The sequence below is a fragment of the Oryza glaberrima genome, chromosome 8, assembly GCF_000147395.1.
Source record: "Oryza glaberrima chromosome 8, OglaRS2, whole genome shotgun sequence".
NCBI classification, from domain to species: domain Eukaryota; kingdom Viridiplantae; phylum Streptophyta; class Magnoliopsida; order Poales; family Poaceae; genus Oryza; species Oryza glaberrima.
In genome coordinates, this window is record NC_068333.1 from 20,058,422 (window position 1) to 20,080,074 (window position 21,653).

The 21,653-nt window shown below is 46.0% G+C and overlaps 2 protein-coding genes and 2 non-coding genes across 4 annotated transcripts; 1 reads left to right on the forward strand and 3 right to left on the reverse strand.

Annotated features, from left to right (window-relative positions):
• Positions 1 to 7,863: 7,863 nt before the first annotated feature.
• Positions 7,864 to 10,033, forward strand: LOC127781240 (protein PHOTOSYSTEM I ASSEMBLY 2, chloroplastic). The gene is made up of 5 exons (XM_052308171.1): positions 7,864 to 8,029; positions 8,269 to 8,348; positions 9,004 to 9,172; positions 9,449 to 9,541; positions 9,661 to 10,033. Exons 1-5 carry the CDS (start codon positions 7,939 to 7,941, stop codon positions 9,789 to 9,791), a joined length of 564 nt encoding a protein of 187 aa, XP_052164131.1. The 5' UTR covers positions 7,864 to 7,938; the 3' UTR covers positions 9,792 to 10,033.
• Positions 10,034 to 10,313: 280 nt separating this feature from the next.
• Positions 10,314 to 10,399, reverse strand: LOC127783446 (small nucleolar RNA U31b). The gene has a single exon (XR_008019346.1). It is a non-coding gene; the product is annotated as a small nucleolar RNA U31b (small nucleolar RNA).
• Positions 10,400 to 10,797: 398 nt separating this feature from the next.
• LOC127783448 (small nucleolar RNA snoR117) lies at positions 10,798 to 10,880 on the reverse strand. The gene has a single exon (XR_008019348.1). It is a non-coding gene; the product is annotated as a small nucleolar RNA snoR117 (small nucleolar RNA).
• A 1,022-nt stretch (positions 10,881 to 11,902) lies between these two features.
• On the reverse strand, positions 11,903 to 15,936 carry LOC127782717 (uncharacterized). Its single transcript, XM_052309985.1, has 3 exons — positions 14,964 to 15,936; positions 12,323 to 12,402; positions 11,903 to 12,228 (listed from the first exon to the last, which is right to left on the reverse strand). The coding sequence occupies exons 1-3, from the start codon at positions 15,858 to 15,860 to the stop codon at positions 12,135 to 12,137; spliced, it is 1,071 nt and encodes a 356-aa protein (XP_052165945.1). The 5' UTR covers positions 15,861 to 15,936; the 3' UTR covers positions 11,903 to 12,134.
• Between the last annotated feature and the right edge of the window lie 5,717 nt (positions 15,937 to 21,653).

The window sequence follows — 21,653 nt, forward strand, 5'->3', positions numbered from 1 at the left end:
TCATCTTTCTTAAGCAACTGAGTCATGGGTCTGGCAATCTTAGAGAAGTTTTCAATGAACCGAACGGTAATAACCCGCAAGTCTAAGAAAACTCCGGATCTAAGAAACTGTCTTAGGTGGGGTCCACTTGGTAACTGACTCCACATTCGATGGATCCACTGCCACACCTTGAGCAGTAATGACGTGACCAAGAAACTTGACTTCCGACAACCAGAAGTCACACTTGCTAAACTTGGCATATAACTGGTGCTCCTTTAATTTCTCGAGTACTAGACAAAGATGTTGCTCATGTTGTTCTTCAGACTTTGAATAGATAAGTATGTCGTCAATGAACACCATGACAAACTTGTCAAGAAACTCCATAAACACTTTGTTCATCAAGTTCATGAAGAAGGCCGGTGCATTGGTGAGTCCGAATAACATAACCGTGCACTCAAACAAACCATACCGAGTGGTGAAGGCTGTCTTGGGAATATCCTCTTCCCGAATTCTCAACTGGTGATAGCCTAATCGCAGATCTATCTTGGAAAACACTTTAGCTCCCTTTAATTGATCAAACAGGTCATCAATCCTTAGCAAGGGATACTTGTTCTTGATAGTGACCTCATTGAGGGCGCGATAATCAACGCACATCCTCTTAGTCTTGTCTTTCTTCTCCACAAAGATGACCGGAGCACCCCAAGGTGAAGTACTCGGTCGGATGTATCCTTTCTGCAGCTGTTCGTCAACTTGCTTCTTGACCTCTGCTAGCTCATTAGCTGCCATTCTGTATGGCCTCTTGTAAATCGGAGCGGTTCCGGGTGCCAAATCAATCCGGAACTCGATTTCTCTCTTTGGTGGCATTGTAGTGAGGTCTTCAGGAAACACCTTAGGATACTCTTGTACTATAGGAATATCCTCCAATTCCTTTAGACTTTTCTTCACTATTTCTGTCTGATCCTCAATAGCAGCCTGATTCAGACTTACTACGGACTTCTGCGACACTGGAGAACGGAAGGTGATCTTCTCCCCTTTGTCGTTGGTGAGGGTGATGGTGCGACTTGCGCAGTCAATCACTCCCTTGTGCCTGGTCAACCAATCCATTCCGAGAATGACGCCTAGGTCTTTGGATTCAAGAAGGATGAGGTTGGATAGAAACTGTGATTTCTTGATCTCTATAGTCACTGAGGGACAGTAGTGTGCTGTCTTCATGTCATTTCCAGGGGTATGAACCCGCATCGGTATTTTAAGTTCCACTACTGATAATCCATGTGTCCCAGCAAATCTCTTGGAAATGAAAGAATGCGAGGCACCCGAATCAAAAAGTACTGTTGCCAGATATGAGTTCACTGGAAACGTGCCCAGCACGACCTCTGGTGCTGCCTGTGCCTCCTCTGCAGACGCATGATTGACGCGGGCCTGGATGAACCTAGGTCCAGCGCGCTTCAGCTTCGGACACTTGCCAGCAAAGTGGCCGTGCTTGCCACAGCTGAAGCAGGGTCCTGGCTTTCCTGCAGACTCCTTGAGCTGTTCTGACTGAGCTGACACAGCTGGTAAATCTGACTGAGCTGGTGCCATTAGTGGCGGTGGAGTTGAGTTGTGGTTGTGCTGCTCAGTACTGTTGTGACTGACACTGTTGTTGTCGTTGTTGAAGTTACTCGGGTGGTAGGGACAGTGCTGACGGACGATCAGGGTGGAAGGCCCACCTTGCTGTCCCGTCATGAAGCGAGGCTTCTGATTGTTCCCCTGAGGAGCCCTGAATTGAGCTGCCTTTCTTTTATGGTCCATTTTGTTGTGTTGCTCTTCCTGGCAGATAGCCTTGTCCACAAGCTTCTCAAAGTCCTCATAGACTTCCGAGATTAGCTGGTTGGTCAACTCATCATCAAGACCAAACAAAAACTTCTCCTGCTTCTCAGCATCGGTGCGCACGTCCTCAGGAGCGTAGCGCGCAAGGCGGTTGAACTCATGCAGGTATTCTGTAACTGGCATGGTTCCTTGTTGGAGTGCACGGAACTCTCTCTTCCTTTGTGCCATAATCCCCTCGGGAATCTGTGCCTTCCTAAAGCTTTGACAAAACTCTGCCCAAGTATCTTCCGTTGCATCTGGACGGGTTACCACATAGTTGTCCCACCAGGCAGAAGCGAGACCTTGCAACTGATGTGTAGCAAAAGCAACCTTCTCCTGGTCATTGCATTGCAGAAGGTTCAACTTCTTCTCAATAGCACGGAGCCAGTCGTTGGCCTCCATTGGGTTGGTGTTGCTTGAGAAAGTGGGTGGCTTGATGCGGAGAAAGTCTAACAGTTTGGACAAGTGGGATGGTGGGGGACCAAACTGTTGGTTCTGTTGCGCCTGCTGCAACATTTGATGGTAATGTTGCTGCATCTATTGCATCATCATTGTCATCATCTGAGTGACCGTTGGGTTCTCGAGCGGTAGAGATGGAATGCTGCTAGATGCACCACTCGTATGAGCTCCATCGATCTGCTCTTCGCTGCCACTGGCGTCATTGGCGTCACTGGCGTCTTCACCATATGGATGAGGATAGGTAGAAATAAGAGAAAGGAAGAAAACAGATGGCTCGGAAACTAATCTTTCTTATAAATTTAAGTGCAATTATCTTAATCTTGATTAAAACACTTAAAAGGAAGCAAACAACTCCTAATTAAGGCAGCCATACCACTGACACATGATATCGACCGCCGACTAACCCACAAGCAACAAACCTAAACATAGAAACTAGCAAGCAAACAGGCTAAGAGGACGATAAAGCTAAGGGCGGCGACTCAGAAGCTTGGAGCGACGCTTGCGATCAGAGAACAGGTCTGACACCCAAGGTAAACAAGGATAGGAACCAATACGTGCTCAAATCCAAATTAAACAAAGCAACAAATGACTCAAGTAACTAGCCAAGCATGATGATTTTTATGCACGGAACACTTTTCATGGACCCAAACAAAAGATACTAATGACACCGACTAAGCAATAACTTAATGCATAAAATAGATGCATAGTCATAATGATACGCATAAAATCTCCCCATCGAACCTAGACACGACTTAGTGCATATCACCCAACAATTCCCGACTGACTGTCGAATAAATTTCGAATAAACTTTTACTAAAAACCCTAGACTGCCTCTAGCCGAGAAATCCGATTAAATAGCGATCAAGACTTATCCCACAAATCAAAAGAGCAAACCCCAAAATTTTCCCGAAACAAATCCAAGTGCAAAAGGCATATGCAGATGAAACGGTTTCAGGGGGCTCTTAGGGTTTCCAGTTGGCTTGTCCTACGGTCAAGGTTGGCTCTGATACCAACTTGTCATGCCCAGAAATTCACGAACCAGAATTTCTAAGCTGAATGTGCATTAAACCCCTGTCCAGGACCAGCCAGGGTACACAAACGACAATTGTTGACATACAGATCCACGTCTTACAAAAATATAAAAGATTACAAATGCAGCGGGAAAAGATAAAAGTGAGCTAAGCCTGAAGACTTGACTCCTGCAGCGGGGCGATTCCACTCCACAGGCATCCTTGACGGCAGCGACGAAACCAACTTCTTCGAGACATCTTCAACTGAAATGAACTTCAACTCTGGTGTGGGGGAAAAGAGAGCAAGACTGAGTACTACCCACTGTACTCAGCAAGTCATACCGGAAGAGGAGGTATGATGCAGGATATATCCAAGGGAGGCTAAAGGCTCATTTGCATAAAGCTAGCATTTAACAACAGTAGTTGAAAGCAGTAAAACAAGGTAGTAATTAATCAATATTAATCAATCACTGTCCAACGCTACACCACGTTGCAACAGGCCCAACCAACCACCTGAACTACACCAGTTCATTAGCTAACTAGGGTGAGACTAATCATGGTGAATCTGGTCGACCGCCCATAACCGCGGGCACGGCTATTCGAATAGTTTTACTCTGATCAGAGGTGTACAACTGTACCCACAAGACACAGCCCCACGACACGTTATCGTGCGCCGACATGCCACCATGACAAACCGGAAAGAGGTCGTGACAGGACCCTTCGCATAACCCCCTCTAACCGATCGCACCACACCTTAGGGCTCGCCCTCGTCCCCAGCAAGCAACGGGCAGCCCCCCTTTCGTGCCGCGGTGAATCCGGAAGCCGATCAACCGGACACCCTGGCCGACCCAACTCCATCACGCCCACCCTCGCCTGGGTACGTCGACTAGAGTAAAGCTACACTACAAGCCCAGCCGTTGCCCACACTGACCTGTGGTAGCCGTTGCCCACGCTGACTTGTGGTAAGTACGATAAATTCTTCCAGGGCATCCCGCGAACCGGTCCTTAATCGCCATGGGCACGACTAGCAAAACCATGCACCCACAGCCCACCAAGTAGTGTATTTTAATTAACTAACACCCTTGCGGTGTCACTAATCCAAAGCTATTGCCAATAATCAAAGTCTATGCATTAATGTGATTCCCCCATTTTGTACTAGTTGAACTAAGCATGGCTAAGCATTCCCTAAACCAACATCTAAGCATTTTAATACCCAAGTTATCAATGGCATAAGGTAAACAAGATATGGCTGAGTAGTAGGACCCATCCCACATGATATTGTAAAACAATGCAATATTTAATAGAAATGCGGGACATTTGTAAATTGGGTACAATATGATCAATCGTAATGCATGACTTGCCTTGCTCTCGCACTGATGATACCACAGCAACGTCCTCGAGGAACCGCAGATCGACGAAACGGCCGAAATCTACGCGACAAACAAAGCACACAAGCAAAACACACTATAAGTCTACTGTAACAGGAAACAAAACCATTTTTAATGGATTCTACGCATTTTTATAAATTTACTGAGACTTGAATGGACTTTATCGGAGCTCGGATGAATTAGATACGATTTTTAGAAGATTCTCTGTGTTTTTACTATTAAAGAAAAGGCCTTAATGAATTATTGCGCAATAAAGCATCCCAGGGCTGACGTCATCAGGGGGCGCCGACATGCGGGCCCCACTCGGCTGCGGCACAAGGGGCCGGTCCACCGCCGGTCCACGGGACCGACGGCCCAGATCGGCCCCGAGCCGATTGGGCGGTGGCGATAGAAGCGGCCGCCGGGCGTGGCTCGGCTCCAAAGCCAGCCGGCCGGCCATCGCTAGCGGCGGCTGCATGCGGTCGCCGGCGACGGCAACTGGTGGCGCGGGAGGCTGCGGCGGCGGCCGAAGGCAACGGCGCACGACTGTAGCGGCGGCTCGGCCCGGCTCGACGCTAGGAGGGAGAGGAAGGGGAAAAGAGGGGAGGAGTGCCTCACCGCGAGTTGGCCGGAGTGGGGGAAGACGACGGCGAGCGACCGGGGAACGGCGACGATGGGCGGACGAGCTCCGAGACCTCCTAGGGAACAAGATGGGAGGGATTAGAGGGAGAGGGGTGGTCCACGGCGGGCGGAAACCATGGCCGAAGGCGGCGGTAGTGGTGCTCACCGGCGCGAGGTGGACAGCGATCTCCGGCGATGGATTGCGATGGGCGAGGGGTTGACGAGGCGGACCTCGGCTGCGCGAACCCGACGACGACGGCGGCGTGGTGCGGCGGCGGCCCTAGCGGCTGCTAGAGGCGGCCGGAACGGTGGAGATGGCGATGGCGAGTGGGCGCACGGTGCGGGCGCGGTGGAGAGCTCGGGAGCGGTCGATGGAATAAGGAAAAAGGAGGAGGAGAATGCGGGGATAGTTTATATGGGCTCGGGAGGGGCGGACGAGGCCGGGAGGCGGCCGGATTTCTCGCCGACGTGGGGGAGGTGGGGAGAGAGAGTGGGGAGAGGATTCGAATCGAATCCCACCCCTTGTCTGGTGCGTGCGAGGGCGGGAAACGGCGGGACGTGGGCGGCGACGTGGGGAGGGGCGTGGGGCACGGAGTGGGCGCGGGAGGAGCGGGGAAAGCGGCGGCGGCGCAGCGGTTTCGGCGGCTGTTTCCAGGGATTATTTATTGCGGTTTAATGTTTTTAATTGGCTAAAATTATTTATTGAGCTCTGAAAATTCCACTAAAAATCCTGTTAGCATATTTTGACATGTAGAATCCAAGAAAAATTCCACATGCCGATTCTGATTATTATTTGCATTTATTAATTTAGGGATTCATCTCTAGGTTAATTTAAACAATTTCTTCGGGCGATTTATTTAACAAATTTTAAAGCAAGGAGGGAAACTTCAGGGCGTGACACTGGTGCGGTGCTCCTGGAGGTGGATGCGGCGCCGGAGGTGGAGCGCCTCTCCCTCCCACCCGCTGCTCCTCTCCCGTCGGCCGGCCTGACAAGCTCGCGTCGGTCGCCCTCTCCACCGGCGCGGCGCTCTCGCCGGCCGCCAGATGCCATCTACAGAAGCAATAGAAGAAAAAGAATGAAAAAGAAAAGAAAATGATAGATAGAGAGAAGAGAGTAGGGAGGGTGACATGTGGGGCCACGTGGGTCCCACCATTTATTTTTTTAACTGACGTGGGTCCCACGTATTTTATTATTATTTTATTGAATTGCCACGTAAGCTCCACGTCAGTGCCATGTGGGACAAAGACCTAGTCAATAGAGTGCCACATAGGCGTCACATCAGCCAAAACCGGAGACAATACTGCCGAGGGACTTTGTTTGCACGGTTTTGTAAGTTGGAGGATGGGTCGTACCTGGTTTTGCGGTTCAGGGAAGAAAATCAGACTGGGCGACAAATAGACTAAAGTGAACTTATTCCAAAATATTGCGTGTCGACCGATATGGGCCGCACTGTCAGGTTCGAGAAAGCCCGAACGTTGGCAGGCCCTGGGTGTCGTTCTATCTCTACATTTAACGGGCCGATTTATGTGGGCCAGGTCAATTTGGACAGGGCCGGTCCTGGGGTTTTGGGGCCCCAGGGCAAAAACTTATATGGAGGCCCTTATTAACATGAGCGTGGCTATTGCGAGCCACGATTTGCCGTGTCCACTTGCCATTTCCATTATCGAGACACCGAGAAGGCGCCGCGAGCGCAGGAGCAGCGAGTGGCGTAATGTGATCGAGGCGGCACGACACGAGTGGCGTGATGTGATCGAGACGAAGCGACGGGAGTCAGATGAATATCGATTCAGCTTCGCTGAAACATGCCTGGCGATGGACTAAAATTCATTTTCTGAATTGGGCTATTCAGCTGTATAACTTAATATAGGCACATGGCCTATAGATTAAAATTATACAGTACGTAGTATATATATATACTATATGTGGTGCCCATGGATTAAAATTATATAATATGTAGTATATATATACTATATGTGTATAGGGGGCCCCTAGATTTTGGGGGCCTCGGGCGGCCGCACGGCCTGACCCCCCTAGGGCCGGCCCTGAATTTGGATCGCTACCAGACGGATCCGGTTCATGCGCCGCAGCTAGTGTGACTGCAAGTTAAAAAAGATACAAATATTAGGGAATGATCTAATATCAAATAATTAGAAGATGTGAGGCTTCGAACTCATGACGTCTAGCCCACTACCTTGTGAAGCTAGTTGAAAAACCCTAGGCTTTTCTCATGTCACTGCAAGTTAAGCGGTCACATGGTTATACCAGCACCACTAAATTCGAAACGAATGACGCAGATGCATCGAATACTCTAGCAAAGTACCGTAGCACTTACGGTAAAGCAAGTAAAGGTTCGAATTCACTGTAGCAAGCAATTTTGGCCGCAACTGCATGGGATCTCAATGCCTATCAGACTATCAAGCCGCACCAGTTGATGGCGCAATTTGATCAAGGGAGAGACAATAGACTTATCCCTTTCCTCTCTGCTACATTTCGTGGGCCGTTTTATCCGTACTCCAGTGGGCCAGTATGCGCAGCAAATGGCCAGATAGATATTTCTGGCTAACCCCAATCTCCCAAAAGCACACGGAGCCGGGTGTCGCCTCGCTCCCCCTGCTCTCGTCCTCACAAGTCGCGAGGAGTCGAGAGGTGAGCGGCAATGGCGGGCGTCGGCTGCCACTTCCTCCTCTCCCTCTCCCCGCCGCTCTACTCCATACGCCGTCCCGCCGCCGCCCACCGCCCGGCCAAAGGTGAGTTCGTTCTTCTCCAACTCCGAGCTTATAATTAGTTAGTTCCAGCGATGCCCCTTTCGTGATGAGGGAAGTTCGCGAGCTTCAGCATCGTCCTTCCTCGTGCCGTGCTCTTTGTTCGGATTCACAAAGAGTCGAGCTCAATTTTGTGATGGATTTCTTGGAGAAACTGTCTCCCTGGGATTTGGGCCAGTGAGCTAATTTACCCTCTTTCTGCTTGGTGTGTGGCTATGTTTCAGCGCGATCCCATATCAGCTGTTGCTCGAGGCACGACGACGCAGAGGCATGTTCAACAAGCAAGCCCTTGACCAATGGCAAGGTTGTCATATTACCTGCTCTTTCCGAATCCAACTCTCCTCATTGCACAATTGAGCATACAGTATTCATTCTTTTTGCACTAGTGAGCACGGTGCATTCATACAGCTGTTTACCTTCGATTCTGGCGGTATGGTGACTGTGGTATCATGTTGAGCTCGTTGGTAGTGGTAGATACTAGCTGGATGAGAGTGTGATCTCTTTTTTAGCTGGATGAGAGTGGTAGATACTAGCTCGTTGGTAGGCAATAGACAGTGTTGTGACATCCTTTCTAATCTGGTTGTCTTAGCTTTTCTTGCAGGGAAAAAATATGATGGAAGAGTAGAAATCTATATATGATTGCTGATGAATTATACAGAAAAAGAAAAGCACTGAAATATTTGTTGTGCAAATGTTAAACTTTCAGAAGGCTTAAAACTTGGCTGCCCTATATCATAATGTCACTGTTGGACTAGCGATGGTCATTACTTTGCCTTTTAGTTGTGAGAAACGACATTTTAGTGAGATATTGATAGTTTTCTAATCTTGAAACGAAATCTTCGAGCTAGTAGGTGCATGATAACTAGAGTAGCAATTTTGTGTTGTATGTGACACTTGGAAACAATCTTTCATTAGTACATTTTGCTTCCATGTGTTCTGATTCATCGTTTCTCAAGCAGGAAGAAGAAAAAACCACTCCTTCCAGACGAAAATGCCTTGCTTGCCTATGTGCTGTGACATTAATCAGTGCATCAGGTCCAACAATGCTTACACCAAACGGACTCGCCTCGGATATGATGAGCAAGCCTGCTGTATGCCGGAATTGCAACGGTAGCGGTGCTGTATTATGTAAGAATTTTGCTCGGCTCGTTTTTCTTGCCATGTCTTTGTTACAATGTGCATGGTTTTCACCCGTCTTAAGAACTCATGGGATATAAGTGATTTGAAAATGGACAACCGGCTAGCTGATTTTTACTCAATTATGACCAGTTATCGATGTCTGATTAGGTTTGATTTGTCATTTACTAACATTCATAGTAAATCAGAAGATATTAGTAGTAATGCAGCATAGTGCTGCATCTTTCAAACATCTTGGAGCCATAATTCAACTCCAGCTCGATATAGGTGACATGTGCGGCGGCACTGGAAAATGGAAGGCCCTCAACCGAAAGAGAGCAAAAGATGTCTATCTATTCACAGAGTGCCCAAACTGCTACGGTAAAGCTTTTCACTGATGTTCTGCGATGATATATCTATCAATCGAACTTCCATTCCCACTTTCATAGCAGAGCTTTGTTTTTCAATGTCACGCTTCTGATCATCTAATGCCAATGCAGGCCGAGGGAAATTGGTGTGTCCAGTTTGTCTAGGAACAGGACTGCCAAACAACAAGGGGCTTCTCCGGCGACCAGACGCCAAGAAGCTGCTCGACAAGATGTACAACGGCAAGATATTGCCAGACTCGTAGATCGTCTCTACAGAATACATGTGAGATATAGTAATTGATAGGATTCGTATGAGATATATAGTCAGGCTCGGGATGTTGCTCAACATTCTCTCCTTTCTCCTGTAGTTCAAATCAACGTTCTAAACTTATTAGATTCATCACAGGAGCATTACATTATTTATTATTTCATCTCAATCATAAGAGAATTGTAGCAATTTTGCACGTTTCAGCAACATAATAACCGTTCTGAAGTCGTTCAAAACATCTCCTGCAGTCCAAACTTCACAGATTTGTCGTAAGAGCATTATTGTGATTGTGCAGCTTTCTACAATAGCTCTGAAGTTTTTCAATGTTGGAACAACAGTAGATATAATCAGTTTTTATATATTTTTAGGTTACAGTATTAAGTTGTGCAAATATTTGTCCAACTCTGGGTAGAACAGTGCTACGGCCTCAGTCGAAATAGCAGAGAATAACAAGCAAAAAAGAATCAAAACGAAAGCAAATCAAAACAAAACCGAAGATTTGATAACATTGCTCATGGAGTCAGATTTGATAACATGTCAATCAGCACAGATCCGTAATTCGGATCCTAAGACTGGGGCGACAAAATCATACTCATCATGCTCCAACGCAGTGGACGGCATGTTTCGTTTCCTTAACTGCTATTAGATGAATTCGGCTTAATTTTTTTGATACCGTAAGAACTGCGACTGTCTCGAGCAACAAAACATAAAAAAAGATAAAGATTTAACGGAGGAAGTGTAGGACATCGGGATGCACACGCCGCACATGAAACGGCGGATGCATGATAACTTATTCCGGGATCGTTCTCGGCAACGTACAGCGCTGAAGACGCTACGGGATTTAGCGCATCAGAGACTCTAATTTGTTGCCTGAAATCTCATCTCTATCACAGCATTATTATTAGCTAGCGCAATCAAAACCAAACCAAAAAGAAAAAAAAAACAGAGAGAAACAGTTCGAAATCAGGACAAAAAGAAGGGGATAAAGAACACCAAATCGAGGGCCTCATAGATAAATAATTTGGCAATTGTGAAACATCAAGAGTATCAGATGGTACGGACAATTGATCTCAAATCACAGGCCCCAAAAGAGCAAAGAGATGGAAACCATGCGGCGCAGGGAAGAACAACCTCGATCGATCTCACCTCGCTTAACATGGCGGCGGCTGGTGGAGTTGGAGGGGCGGATGGGAAGCCAGGTGTGGATGGACCGGGATTTATATAGGGGTGGCCTCTAACCCTAGGTCTCCCCCGTCTGTGGGCTTTCTGGGAAGGAGGCCCAGGTGGCCACAAATAGGACATCAAAGGCACAAAGCCCAGTCAGCCCACAGATAGAATCAACGGGATATATGCATATCACTGTACTTGATTTTTCCAACGGGATATAGTATAAGTTTGTGTTTCAACATAAAAAATCAACGCGATATACATATCATTATACTTGATTTTTTTTTCAAAGATAAAATCAGCGGGATATACATATCATTGTGGCATGAAGATAAAATCAACTGGATTACACATCACTGAAGTGATTTTTCAACGGGATATAAGCTTGTGTTTCATGATATCCGAAAAAAATATCAACGGGATGTATTCTGTGTTTCATGACATACCGACAGTCATACTGCCTTTTTACGGGGAAAGCTGAGATGATTATACTAAGCTTTTCTTAGGCACTGTTTGATTCAGCTTAGTATTATTATAATCTACTTATCAGGAGTAAGCTGAAACAAACCAACTACCCCTACATACTTGAGAAAAATTACCCACCTATGCCATCAACCGAATAGATAGCTGAGGGCATTATAGACTTTAGCCTTTCAAACCCAATAATCCAGACAAACAAACAACTCACGGCTTATTTTATGTCAGTTTATTATAATCCAACTTATAATAATCTGGTTTGATAATCTAGATAATAATAATTATAAGCCGAAACAAACAGTGCCTTAAACGAGAAAAGCAAACAAATTTTCCTGAAGCAAGTGCGAGTTTTAGGGCAGCACAGTGCGGCTGCACGGATGAAAACTTTGCGTAATTTGGTCTCATCAACCGCAGCAAGACAACACTTAAAAGTTCAGGAAATTGCAGAACAATCAACGATCAACCAACACAACACAAGGTTACTCAACCATCAGTTGCAGATTAACACTTGGCAAACATTGCAGACGCATTCCAGCGTGATGAATAACAGATGGTTTTTCCGACTTCCCCGTAATATGTAAAGTTTGTGTCTAACATCGAATAAACTGCGACAGCAAAGACAGGGATAACTGTGACATGGTAACGCTCGACTTCCTGAAAAGCAGAAATCCAGCTCAAGAGTCAAAGTACTGCTTTAGATCCCAAAACCAAACACTCCGCGTATCCTCTGGAAGATGAGTTCTCTCCAGCCTCGCTCCGTGTTCTCCACCACAGTTGAATTTCCATATCTGAAGTCAAGAGATGACCACACATATTTAGTTAGGTGCCTGAGCCAAAATTATGGTTTAATTAACAGGAAGTTCGTAGGATGAGATAGAATACCTGTCTTCCTCTGGCACATCAGTTTGTTTGAGGCTTATTACTGTAACTCCCGACTCAGGCTCATCAAATACCAACCTAACCTGCACAGTTCGATTTTCGCATTTTTGAGGACCTTATTCAACATTTATATATAAGCAGTACCTACAAATTACAGACGTTGACTTCACATGGCTAGATGAGTATATCTATCTCTCAAGTAACTTACTACAGAAACTCACTGGAAGCAGAAAATTAACAAGATGCAAATACCACATAGCTAATCACATTAGGCTGCCAGGAATGACACTGGTCTGATTAATCACCAGAGTTACTATAGCAAGGAAATAAATATGCACATGACTTGGGCCTCCAAAAACATGTCAAAATTAAAAGCCAGGATCTTATTTGGTCAAGGGATTGTTTGCAAAACACAAAAAACTCATTGTACTGTGAAGACATTCTGCTAGCTAGAACTAGGGGTGATAATAAATTGGACTGAGATGGGTGGAAGGGGTCAGATTTAAGAGCGTCTCCTAAACTACGCTTCAACTTGCTTCTTCAATTTTGGTTAGCACGCTTTTTAACCTGTTAAACGGTGTGTTTTGCACGAAAACTTTCAATATATAAGTTGCTTTAAAAATAAAAAAAATCATTTTTCAAGTTTTTAATAATTAATACTCAATTAATCATATGTAATCATGTTTCTCGTTTTGTGTGCAGCTAATCATCCATTTCAAACCACACTTTAGAACAGGCCCTAAGAATGTATTTGTTTTGGGTGGGTTCAAATGTTTGATAATTGGAGTGGACTGGTTTGGGTATGTAAGTGAGAAGGTTTGGGTTGGATTGGTTTTGGGCAGGAGTTTCCTTGGTTTTAAATGAACGAACCCAATCCATTTCCTTGACCATGGTAGGACCATTGGTTCCTCTTCCACGCACTGCATCCAGGCAGCTGCAGGAGGCGCCACCGCAGCCACACTGGGTATGTTAAGCAGCGATCAACTGCTTCATCTTGGATCCGTGCACAAGCAGCAAGATGGCAAGAAGCATCAAGCTGCTGCCCCTTGATTCCTGCCCTGCCTTCACCTTGGGCAACACCGCTGGTGCAGTGAAAGCAGCGAGTTGCTGCTACGGATCTACTCCTTGCTCAGGCAGTTAGGCAAGACGGAGAGGTCATGCAGTGAGAGCTTGAAGGACACCTCGCCGCTATGAGCGCGGAGGAGAGGGAGGCGCAGAGAGAGGCGGCATTCACAGACACCACCGACAGGAGCAGCTCCAGCTCCAACGCCGTCCATCGACAAGTGGCAAGTGAAAATGGAGCCACCCAAGAAGACGGTGGCATAGTGCCATGTTCCCGGTGCAGAGTCACCGACCATGAAAACAGCGCCCCACTGCCGTGTTCCCAATGCAGAGGTGGTGCATGCTGCCACCGTGCCACCCCCACAAGGTCAATTTGCACGGATTTGTCCATTGGCACCCCTAGCTAGAATTTATAATCTAACTAGATCTCAGTTCGCCCAAGGATTACATGGGCAAAAATACCCGCATCCAGGTAAAACTTGTGTCCGACAACAAGTAGAGTAATACTCCCTACGTTTCATTTTATAACTCATTTTGGGTTTATCCTAAGCCAAACTTATAGTCTGAATAAGCTTACAGAAAAATATAGCTACATTTTCAACATTTAATGAAACTGATTGGGGTTACAATGTTGTTACATTACTTGGTCAAGCTTAAAGTAGTTTGATTAAGAACAAACCTAAAATGACTTGTAACATGGAATGGAGGGAGAAAGTCGTATTCACTTGATCAGACACAACATATGGATATGGCTAGCAGTCTAATTGGGTAACAAGGTGGGAAGCAATTCCTTAAATAGACTCTGCACTTGTACCAGTTTTTAGAACAAGGGATAGAACTGTGAAGGTCAGTCTTATAGCTCCATGCTACCAAATGAAAATACTGGTACCAGCCTAGAACTACAATCACATGCTTCCATAGATATAACCCGCTGCCTGAAATGCTGCAAAATCACAGCAACCTCCAAATGCTAAATCAGGGATGACATGGTCAGAAAGGGAATTTGACGAAGTCAGTTCCAACCTCTGATGTTTCAAATTTTAGAGTTCAAATGGAATCAGGAAGAGAACTAACAAATTCACCCCCTAAAAATTTCATATTGTAAGAGTTCAAATGGAATTAGGAAGAGAACTAACAAATCCACTGCCTATGAATTATAATTTTGGGATAGGACTCTCAAGGGAGGAATTAAGTATTATCATAGACAAACGCAAAATGAAATTTTGACAGAAGATAGTTCTGAGTTCTGACCTGCGATGTTTCATATTTAGGGGTTCAAATGGAATTACGAGAGAACAAAGGAATTCACTACTCTTACCTAATAATAACAATTTTTGGGATGGCACTCTCAAGGAGAGGTAAATTACTACTATTATTCATTCCCTCACCAAACAGACCAATAGCCCCTACCTCTATGCCTAATTTTATTGAGTTTTCAATGTTAATCAAACTTTTGTGTAGATAACGTTCAACATTTGTCATGGTTTTCACTTCTAACAATTATACATAGCGGAATAATATGAAATAGATTTAGTCTCAAGATCAAGTGATCACATAGATCATAAGTGCAGTAGGCTCTTACCGTCGAGTGCACGCCGTCTGGCCAGCTACCGAACCGCCACTTCTGCACGATCAGCTTCCCTTCCTGCAACTCCTCATTGACGCCGCTGATTGACCCATCGAAGAGGCTGAACTGCCCTCCGACCTCTCTGCTTATCCTCGCATTGCTCTGCGTGAACCCCTTCCATCTGTTCTCATCCATCAAGATCTCATACATGTCCTTCGCACGGCAGTAGAATTTCTCCGTCATCTCGATCGTCTTGAATCCTTCCTTGTCCTTCGCCTTCGCCTTCTTCTCCTTCACGGCCGGCGCCTCCTCCTTCTTCTCCGCCGCAGGGGCAGGCGCGGTGGCCGCGCCACCGGCCTCTACCGCCGCGGCCTTGGTGGGGGACTTCTTGGAATCCAGCTCGTCCTTAGCCGGGCCGCCCTTCGCCATGGCGGCGACGTACTCCCGGATCTTCTCGAGGACCAGAGGCTTGCCCTTGGTGAGGAAGGCGTCCTTGGCGCGGCGGGCGACGGGGCCATCGTCGCCGCGGACGGTGACGCGGAGCTCCGGGTCCTCGTCGGCGTTCTCGTCGGCGAGGTAGGGCACCTCGGCGGCGCCGGAGACCTTGACGACGCCGGACTCGGTGGTGGCCTCGGCCTCCCAGGCGAGGGTGAGGGAGAGCTCGTACCCCGGGATGACCTTCCCCTTGCGGATGTTGACGTAGGCCTCGCCGTCGAGCTTGTCGAGCGCGGTGGTGCGGAGGGCGAGGCCGCCCTCGCCGGAGAGGACGGGGAGGCCGGCGAGGAGGGAGGTGAGGCGGGAGCGGGACCACTCGAGGCAGTCGCGCTCCGCCCAGTGCCAGTTGTGGACGTTGGTGCCGTCGGCGCGCTCCTGCACGATCCACCGCGCGTCGCCCTCTCCGTACTTCGCCATGGGAGGGGGGGGGGGGAAGGAGGATTAGGGTTTGGTGGGGGGGCTTGGTGCGCTTGTCTCCGTCGGATCTGCGGGTGGAGATCGGAGATGGGTGGGGGGGAGATGCTTTAGAATTGGGGCGGCGGCTGCTTCTGGATGGTTCGGTTCGGTCCGACGGTCGTGGACTGGAATAGTCTGGAAGTTGAGGGGCAAAAGAGAGCGAGGGCTTTATTTCCTTTTTTAAGAAAGAGGGAGGGCTTCTCGGAGGTTCCACTTCTATGGTTCTACCGGTACGTCGTACTCCTTTTCCATCACTGGTACACGAACTTGTTAGATGGGTACAATATATTGTACAAACTTATAAAATACTCGTTTTGGTGCATGAACTTGTCTAGTGCGTGCGAAGGAAGGCAAAACGTACACAACATGGATAATCTTATTAATTTAGGGGCTCATTAGGATGCTATGTAAATATATATCCGAGAAGGTTTGTAATTAGACATACACATCTTCAATAAAAATAAAAATAGAATGGATATAGTGATCGTAGAAAAATATAAAAAGAAACCTAGCAATGATATAAGGGTTAGAAATATATGAAATTCATCACTTCCAATGAAGGATAAAGTAGAGACCACATTTATAAATATTGCATGTCTTATGTACCCTACTACACGTATGCACGTCACATCCTAATCAACATCAGCTTCGTAAAATTAACATTGTCAGGCTATTTTGGTCCTTGTTCGCACGAACTAGTCAAGTTTGTGTACTAAAACAAGCATTTTACAAGTTTATGTACTAAGTTACACACACCTAACAAGTTTGTGTACTACCAATGCAATATACTCTTTTTTTTACGCATACACACACATAAACACTATACACGGAACACTGTATTTACATCCATATGAATATGCTCTCTAAAATATGTTCCGCAAGTGAGGTTACGAACTCACCTCATGCGCATGTAAAATAGAGCGACGCATTTTCTTATGATTAATTAAGTACTCCTCCAACAATGTTACACTATCAATTTTCAACTTCTACTTTAATCCAATCGCAAAAATAGAAATTGTCAATTAATTGTGTCTTTATTTAGTTATTTCGGGCAATAACTAAATAAACCTAAAATTATAACAGAAATGTTCATTTGTGGGAATATATAGCATGCCACTCTATATGCATGATTGGTGCGATTGCATAGTCGTAGCATTGCAGCCGCTCTCACATAAAATTTGTTTTCGATACTTTAGATGCAGCACAGACGTACCAAAACCATACCGATCAAGCCTAGCTATAGTGACTTTTCTGCACCGGTGTAAAATGTGTGAACTATGAGCTAATTTGCCGCAATTGGCAGTTGAGGAGTGTCGACGGTCCTTAAATGTTGAATCTGCTCATCAACTCCTGCATAAAACTAAATAAAATGAGACACCGATCATAGTGATAAGATTTATTTTAACTATTTCACGAGTGTTGATGAAAAATTTGTACGCATGTAATTTTGTATGAAAATGTTAGAATTAATAGATGGGCTAAAGTCCATTCGAAGATTAATTCTTTGGAAAATCACAAAAGCCTACCTCATGGGATGGCATGCATGTGGAGTTTAGTACCACCTTGCTTATTCTAGAAAAGGGGGACCTCCTTAAAAGGGAGGATGCCCTCCTAGCCACTTCAAGCAAGTGTGGTGGAGAGAAGAGGGGGAACACGCGAGTGCTCGCCTTGCAGGGCAGATGCAGCCTCCTTTTACAGTTTTGTTTTGCTGCAGGAAAATTCGGATTTGTTTTGTTTTGGAAACATTCCGAAAAATCCGGTGCGTGAAAACGGCGTGGAGTCCGGATAAGTTACTTGCGACTTATCCGGTTTGGTTACGCAGAGTGGAGATCGTGCGGGAGCCCTGATCAAGCGACCTATCTCTATATAAACCGTGCCGCTGCCTTCTCGCAACACACGCGAAATCAATCTAGGGTTTGCCTCCTCCTCTATGCTGCGCCGTCGCTCGTAGACTACTCCATCCCGCTCGCCAGCGTGCACCGGCGATCGGGAGAGCAGGTCTCCGGAACCTCTGCCTTCGATGTCCTGCACCGGGAGAAGGCGGCAATAAGGTTTTTGGGAAGCGCTTCGCGCGACTGCTCCCTGTTCGTCCGCGACGGCTTGCCTTCCTCTCCGCTCACATGCTGCGCGCCTTCGTCGACGCTCGCAACCGCGAGTAGTTCCTGCCGAGCAACCGGTCTTTCCGCCACCTCGGTACGTGTTCGACATGTTGCGTATATTTGATCTGTTCATGTTTTACTGCTTAGTTTACATGTGTAGATCTAATGATGTGTTAATGCTAGTATACATCTGTAATGTCATGATTTATTTATGGAATATATTAAATCATTATATGCCTATATTCTCAACAATCCAAAAACCTTATTATAGGCGCTGTAATTTTACTATGGCTGGTTTTGCCGATGCACTAAGGCCGGATAAATTTACCGGTGTGCACTTTAAGAGATGGCAGATCAGGGTTACTCTGTGGCTGACAGCTATGAAATGCTTCTGGGTGAGTATTGGCAAGCCTATGGGCGTTCTTAATGCTGACCAGCAGAAAGAATTTGATGAGGCCACTACTCTCTTTGTGGGATGCATTCTTAGCGTGCTTGGCGATCATCTGGTCGAGGTGTATATGCATATGACCGACGCTAAGGAGTTGTGGAATGCACCGAATACTAAATTCGGTGCTACTGATGCTAGCAATGATCTGTATATCGTGGAGCTGTTTCATGACTACAAGATGGCTGACAACCGTTCTGTAGTCAAACAGGCTCATGAGATACAAACCATGGCTAAGGAACTCGAACTCCTTAAGTGTGTCTTACCCGACAAATTTGTGGCCGGGTGCATTATTGCGAAACTACCTCCATCTTGGAGAGGTGTCGGTACTGCACTCAAACACAAGAGACAGGAATACTCCGTTGAGGGGTTGATAGCGTCTCTTGATGTGAGGAGAAAGCTCGGGAAAAAGATGCCGTGTCTAAGGGCGATGGTGGGCAGTCCACGGCCAATGTTGTGCACAAGGCCCAGAACAAGAGCAAGGGGAAATACAAAGCTCAGCAGACCACCAACTTCAAGAAGAAGAACAACAACAACAATCCTAATCAGGATGAGAGGACTTACTTTGTGTGTGGTCAACCTGGCCATCTGGCCAGGAAGTGTCCACAACACAAGGGGATGAAGGCACCTGCAGGGCAGATCTCTAAGTCTGCTAATGTGACCATTGGCAACACTGGAGATGGAAGCAGGTATGGTAATTTACCTACTGTTTTTTAGTTAATCAGTCTACTAATTGGTGGGTTGATACAGGGGCCAATGTACATGTTTGTGCTGACATCTCATTGTTTTCTTCTTATCAGGTCACACGGGGTTCCACCATCCTAATGGGGAATGGGTCACATGCTTCTGTTCATGGTGTTGGCACGGTAGATCTGAAGTTTACTTCGGAAAAGATCGTGCAGCATGTCCCTTCTATCGACAGGAATCTTGTTAGTGGCTCCCGTCTGACTAGAGATGGATTTAAGTTGGTTTTTGAGTCTAATAAAGTAGTCGTGTCTAAACATGGATATTTTATTGGTAAAGGTTATGAGTGTGGAGGCCTGTTCCGCTTTTCCCTTTTTGATTTCTGCAGTAAGTCTGTGAACCATATTTGTGGCAGTGTGGATGATGAGGCTAATGTATGGCACTCACGTTTATGTCATATTAATTTTGGCTTGATGTCTCGGCTTTCCAGCATGTGTTTAATTCCTAAGTTTTCCATTATCAAAGGTTCTAAGTGCCATAGTTGTGTGCAATCAAAGCAACCTCGCAAGCCTCACAAGGCTGCTGAGGAGAGAAACTTGGCACCTTAGAATTCCTACACTCAGATCTCTGTGAAATGAATGGGGTGTTGACGAAGGGTGGAAAACGATATTTCATGACGTTGATTGATGATGCTACTAGATTTTGCTATGTGTACTTGTTGAAAACGAAAGACGAGGCTCTAGACTATTTTAAAATTTATAAGGCAGAAGTTGAAAATCAACTTGACAGAAAGATAAAAAGACTTAGGTCTGATCGTGGTGGAGAGTTTTTCTCAAACGAGTTTGACTTATTCTGTGAGGAACATGGCATTATACATGAGAGGACGCCTCCCTATTCTCCCGAGTCTAATGGGATTGGTGAAAGGAAGAACCGCACACTGACCGACTTGGTGAATGCCATGTTGGACACCGCGGAATTACCTAAGGTATGGTGGGGGGAGGCATAGTTGACCTTGAATCATGTGTTAAACAGAGTTCCTAACAGAAATAAGGACAAAACACCATATGAGATATGGATTGGGAGAAAACCATCACTTTCTTACTTGCGCACATGGGGGTGCTTGGCGAAAGTTAATGTACCAATAACGAAGAAGCGCAAACTTGGACCTAAGACTGTGGACTGTGTCTTTCTGGGATATGCTCACCACAGCATTGCCTATAGATTTTTAATAGTTAAATCTGTGGTACCTGACATGCATGTTGGTACAATTATGGAGTCTCGTGATGCTACCTTCTTTGAGAGCTTTTTCCCAATGAAGGATACACATAGTAGTTCTAGCCAACCCTCTGAAATAATTCCCAGTTCAATCACACCACCAGAAAAAACTGAACATACACATGAACATGTTACTGAGAAGGATGACAGTGAAGCTCCTCAAAGGAGCAAAAGACAAAGGACGGCTAAGTCTTTTGGTGATGATTTCACTGTTTACCTCGTGGATGACACTCCTAAGTCAATTTCAGAAGCATACATATCTCCTGATGCAGACTACTGGAAGGAGGCTGTCCGTAGTGAAATGGATTCCATTATCGCTAACGGGACTTGGGAGGTGACAGAGTGACCCTATGGGTGTAAACCTGTGGGGTGCAAGTGGGTGTTCAAGAAGAAGCTCAAGCCTGACGGTATTATTGAAAAGTACAAGGCTCGACTTGTTGCTAAGGGCTATACTCAGAAAGAAGGCGAAGATTTCTTTGACACTTACTCACCTGTTACTAGATTGACCACAATTCGTGTGCTACTTTCCCTAGCAGCCTCACATGGTATTCTTGTACATCAAATGGACATTAAGACAACTTTTCTTAATGGAGAGCTGGATGAGGAGATCTATATAGATCAACCTGATGGGTTTGTAGTTGAAGGTCAAGAAGGCAAAGTGTGCAAATTGTTGAAGTCTTTGTATGGTCTGAAACAAGCTCCTAAGCAATGGCATGAGAAATTTGATAAAACATTGATATCTGCAGGCTTTGCAGTCAATGAGGCAGATAAATGTGTGTACTATCGCCATGGTGGGGGTGAGGGAGTTATTCTGTGCTTGTATGTTGATGACATACTGATATTTGGGACAAACCTTGAGGTGATAAATGAGGTTAAATCATTCTTGTCTCAAAATTTTGATATGAAGTATTTGGGAGTAGCTGATGTTATCTTAAACATTAAGCTAATTAGAGGTGAGAATGGGATTACACTCTTGCAGTCCCATTATGTGGAGAAGATCTTGAATCGCTTTGGCTACATTGATAGTAAGCCTTCTCCAACACCTTATGATCCTAGCTTGTTGCTTCGCAAGAACAAGAGAATTGCTAGGAATCAACTGGAATACTCCCAAATCATTGGCTCGCTGATGTACCTAGCTAGTGCAACTAGGTCTGGTATCTCCTTTGCTGTGAGCAAGTTGAGCCGATTTACCTCTAATCCGGGAGATCATCACTGGCGTGCGCTTGAGCGAGTAATGCGCTATCTGAAAGG

What these genes read in the sequence shown, in the direction of transcription:
- LOC127781240 (XM_052308171.1), top strand. Translation starts at nt 7,939, where the DNA reads ATGGCGGGCGTCGGCTGCCACTTCCTCCTCTCCCTCTCCCCGCCGCTC. An exon ending in CGGTAGCGGTGCTGTATTAT is followed by an intron (nt 9,173 to 9,448) that starts GTAAGAATTTTG and finishes AGCTCGATATAG; the next exon opens with GTGACATGTGCGGCGGCACT. An exon ending in AGAGTGCCCAAACTGCTACG is followed by an intron (nt 9,542 to 9,660) that starts GTAAAGCTTTTC and finishes ATGCCAATGCAG; the next exon opens with GCCGAGGGAAATTGGTGTGT.
- LOC127782717 (XM_052309985.1), bottom strand. Translation starts at nt 15,860, where the DNA reads ATGGCGAAGTACGGAGAGGGCGACGCGCGGTGGATCGTGCAGGAGCGC. An exon ending in CAGACGGCGTGCACTCGACG is followed by an intron (nt 12,403 to 14,963) that starts GTAAGAGCCTAC and finishes CGAACTGTGCAG; the next exon opens with GTTAGGTTGGTATTTGATGA. An exon ending in GATGTGCCAGAGGAAGACAG is followed by an intron (nt 12,229 to 12,322) that starts GTATTCTATCTC and finishes TCTTGACTTCAG; the next exon opens with ATATGGAAATTCAACTGTGG.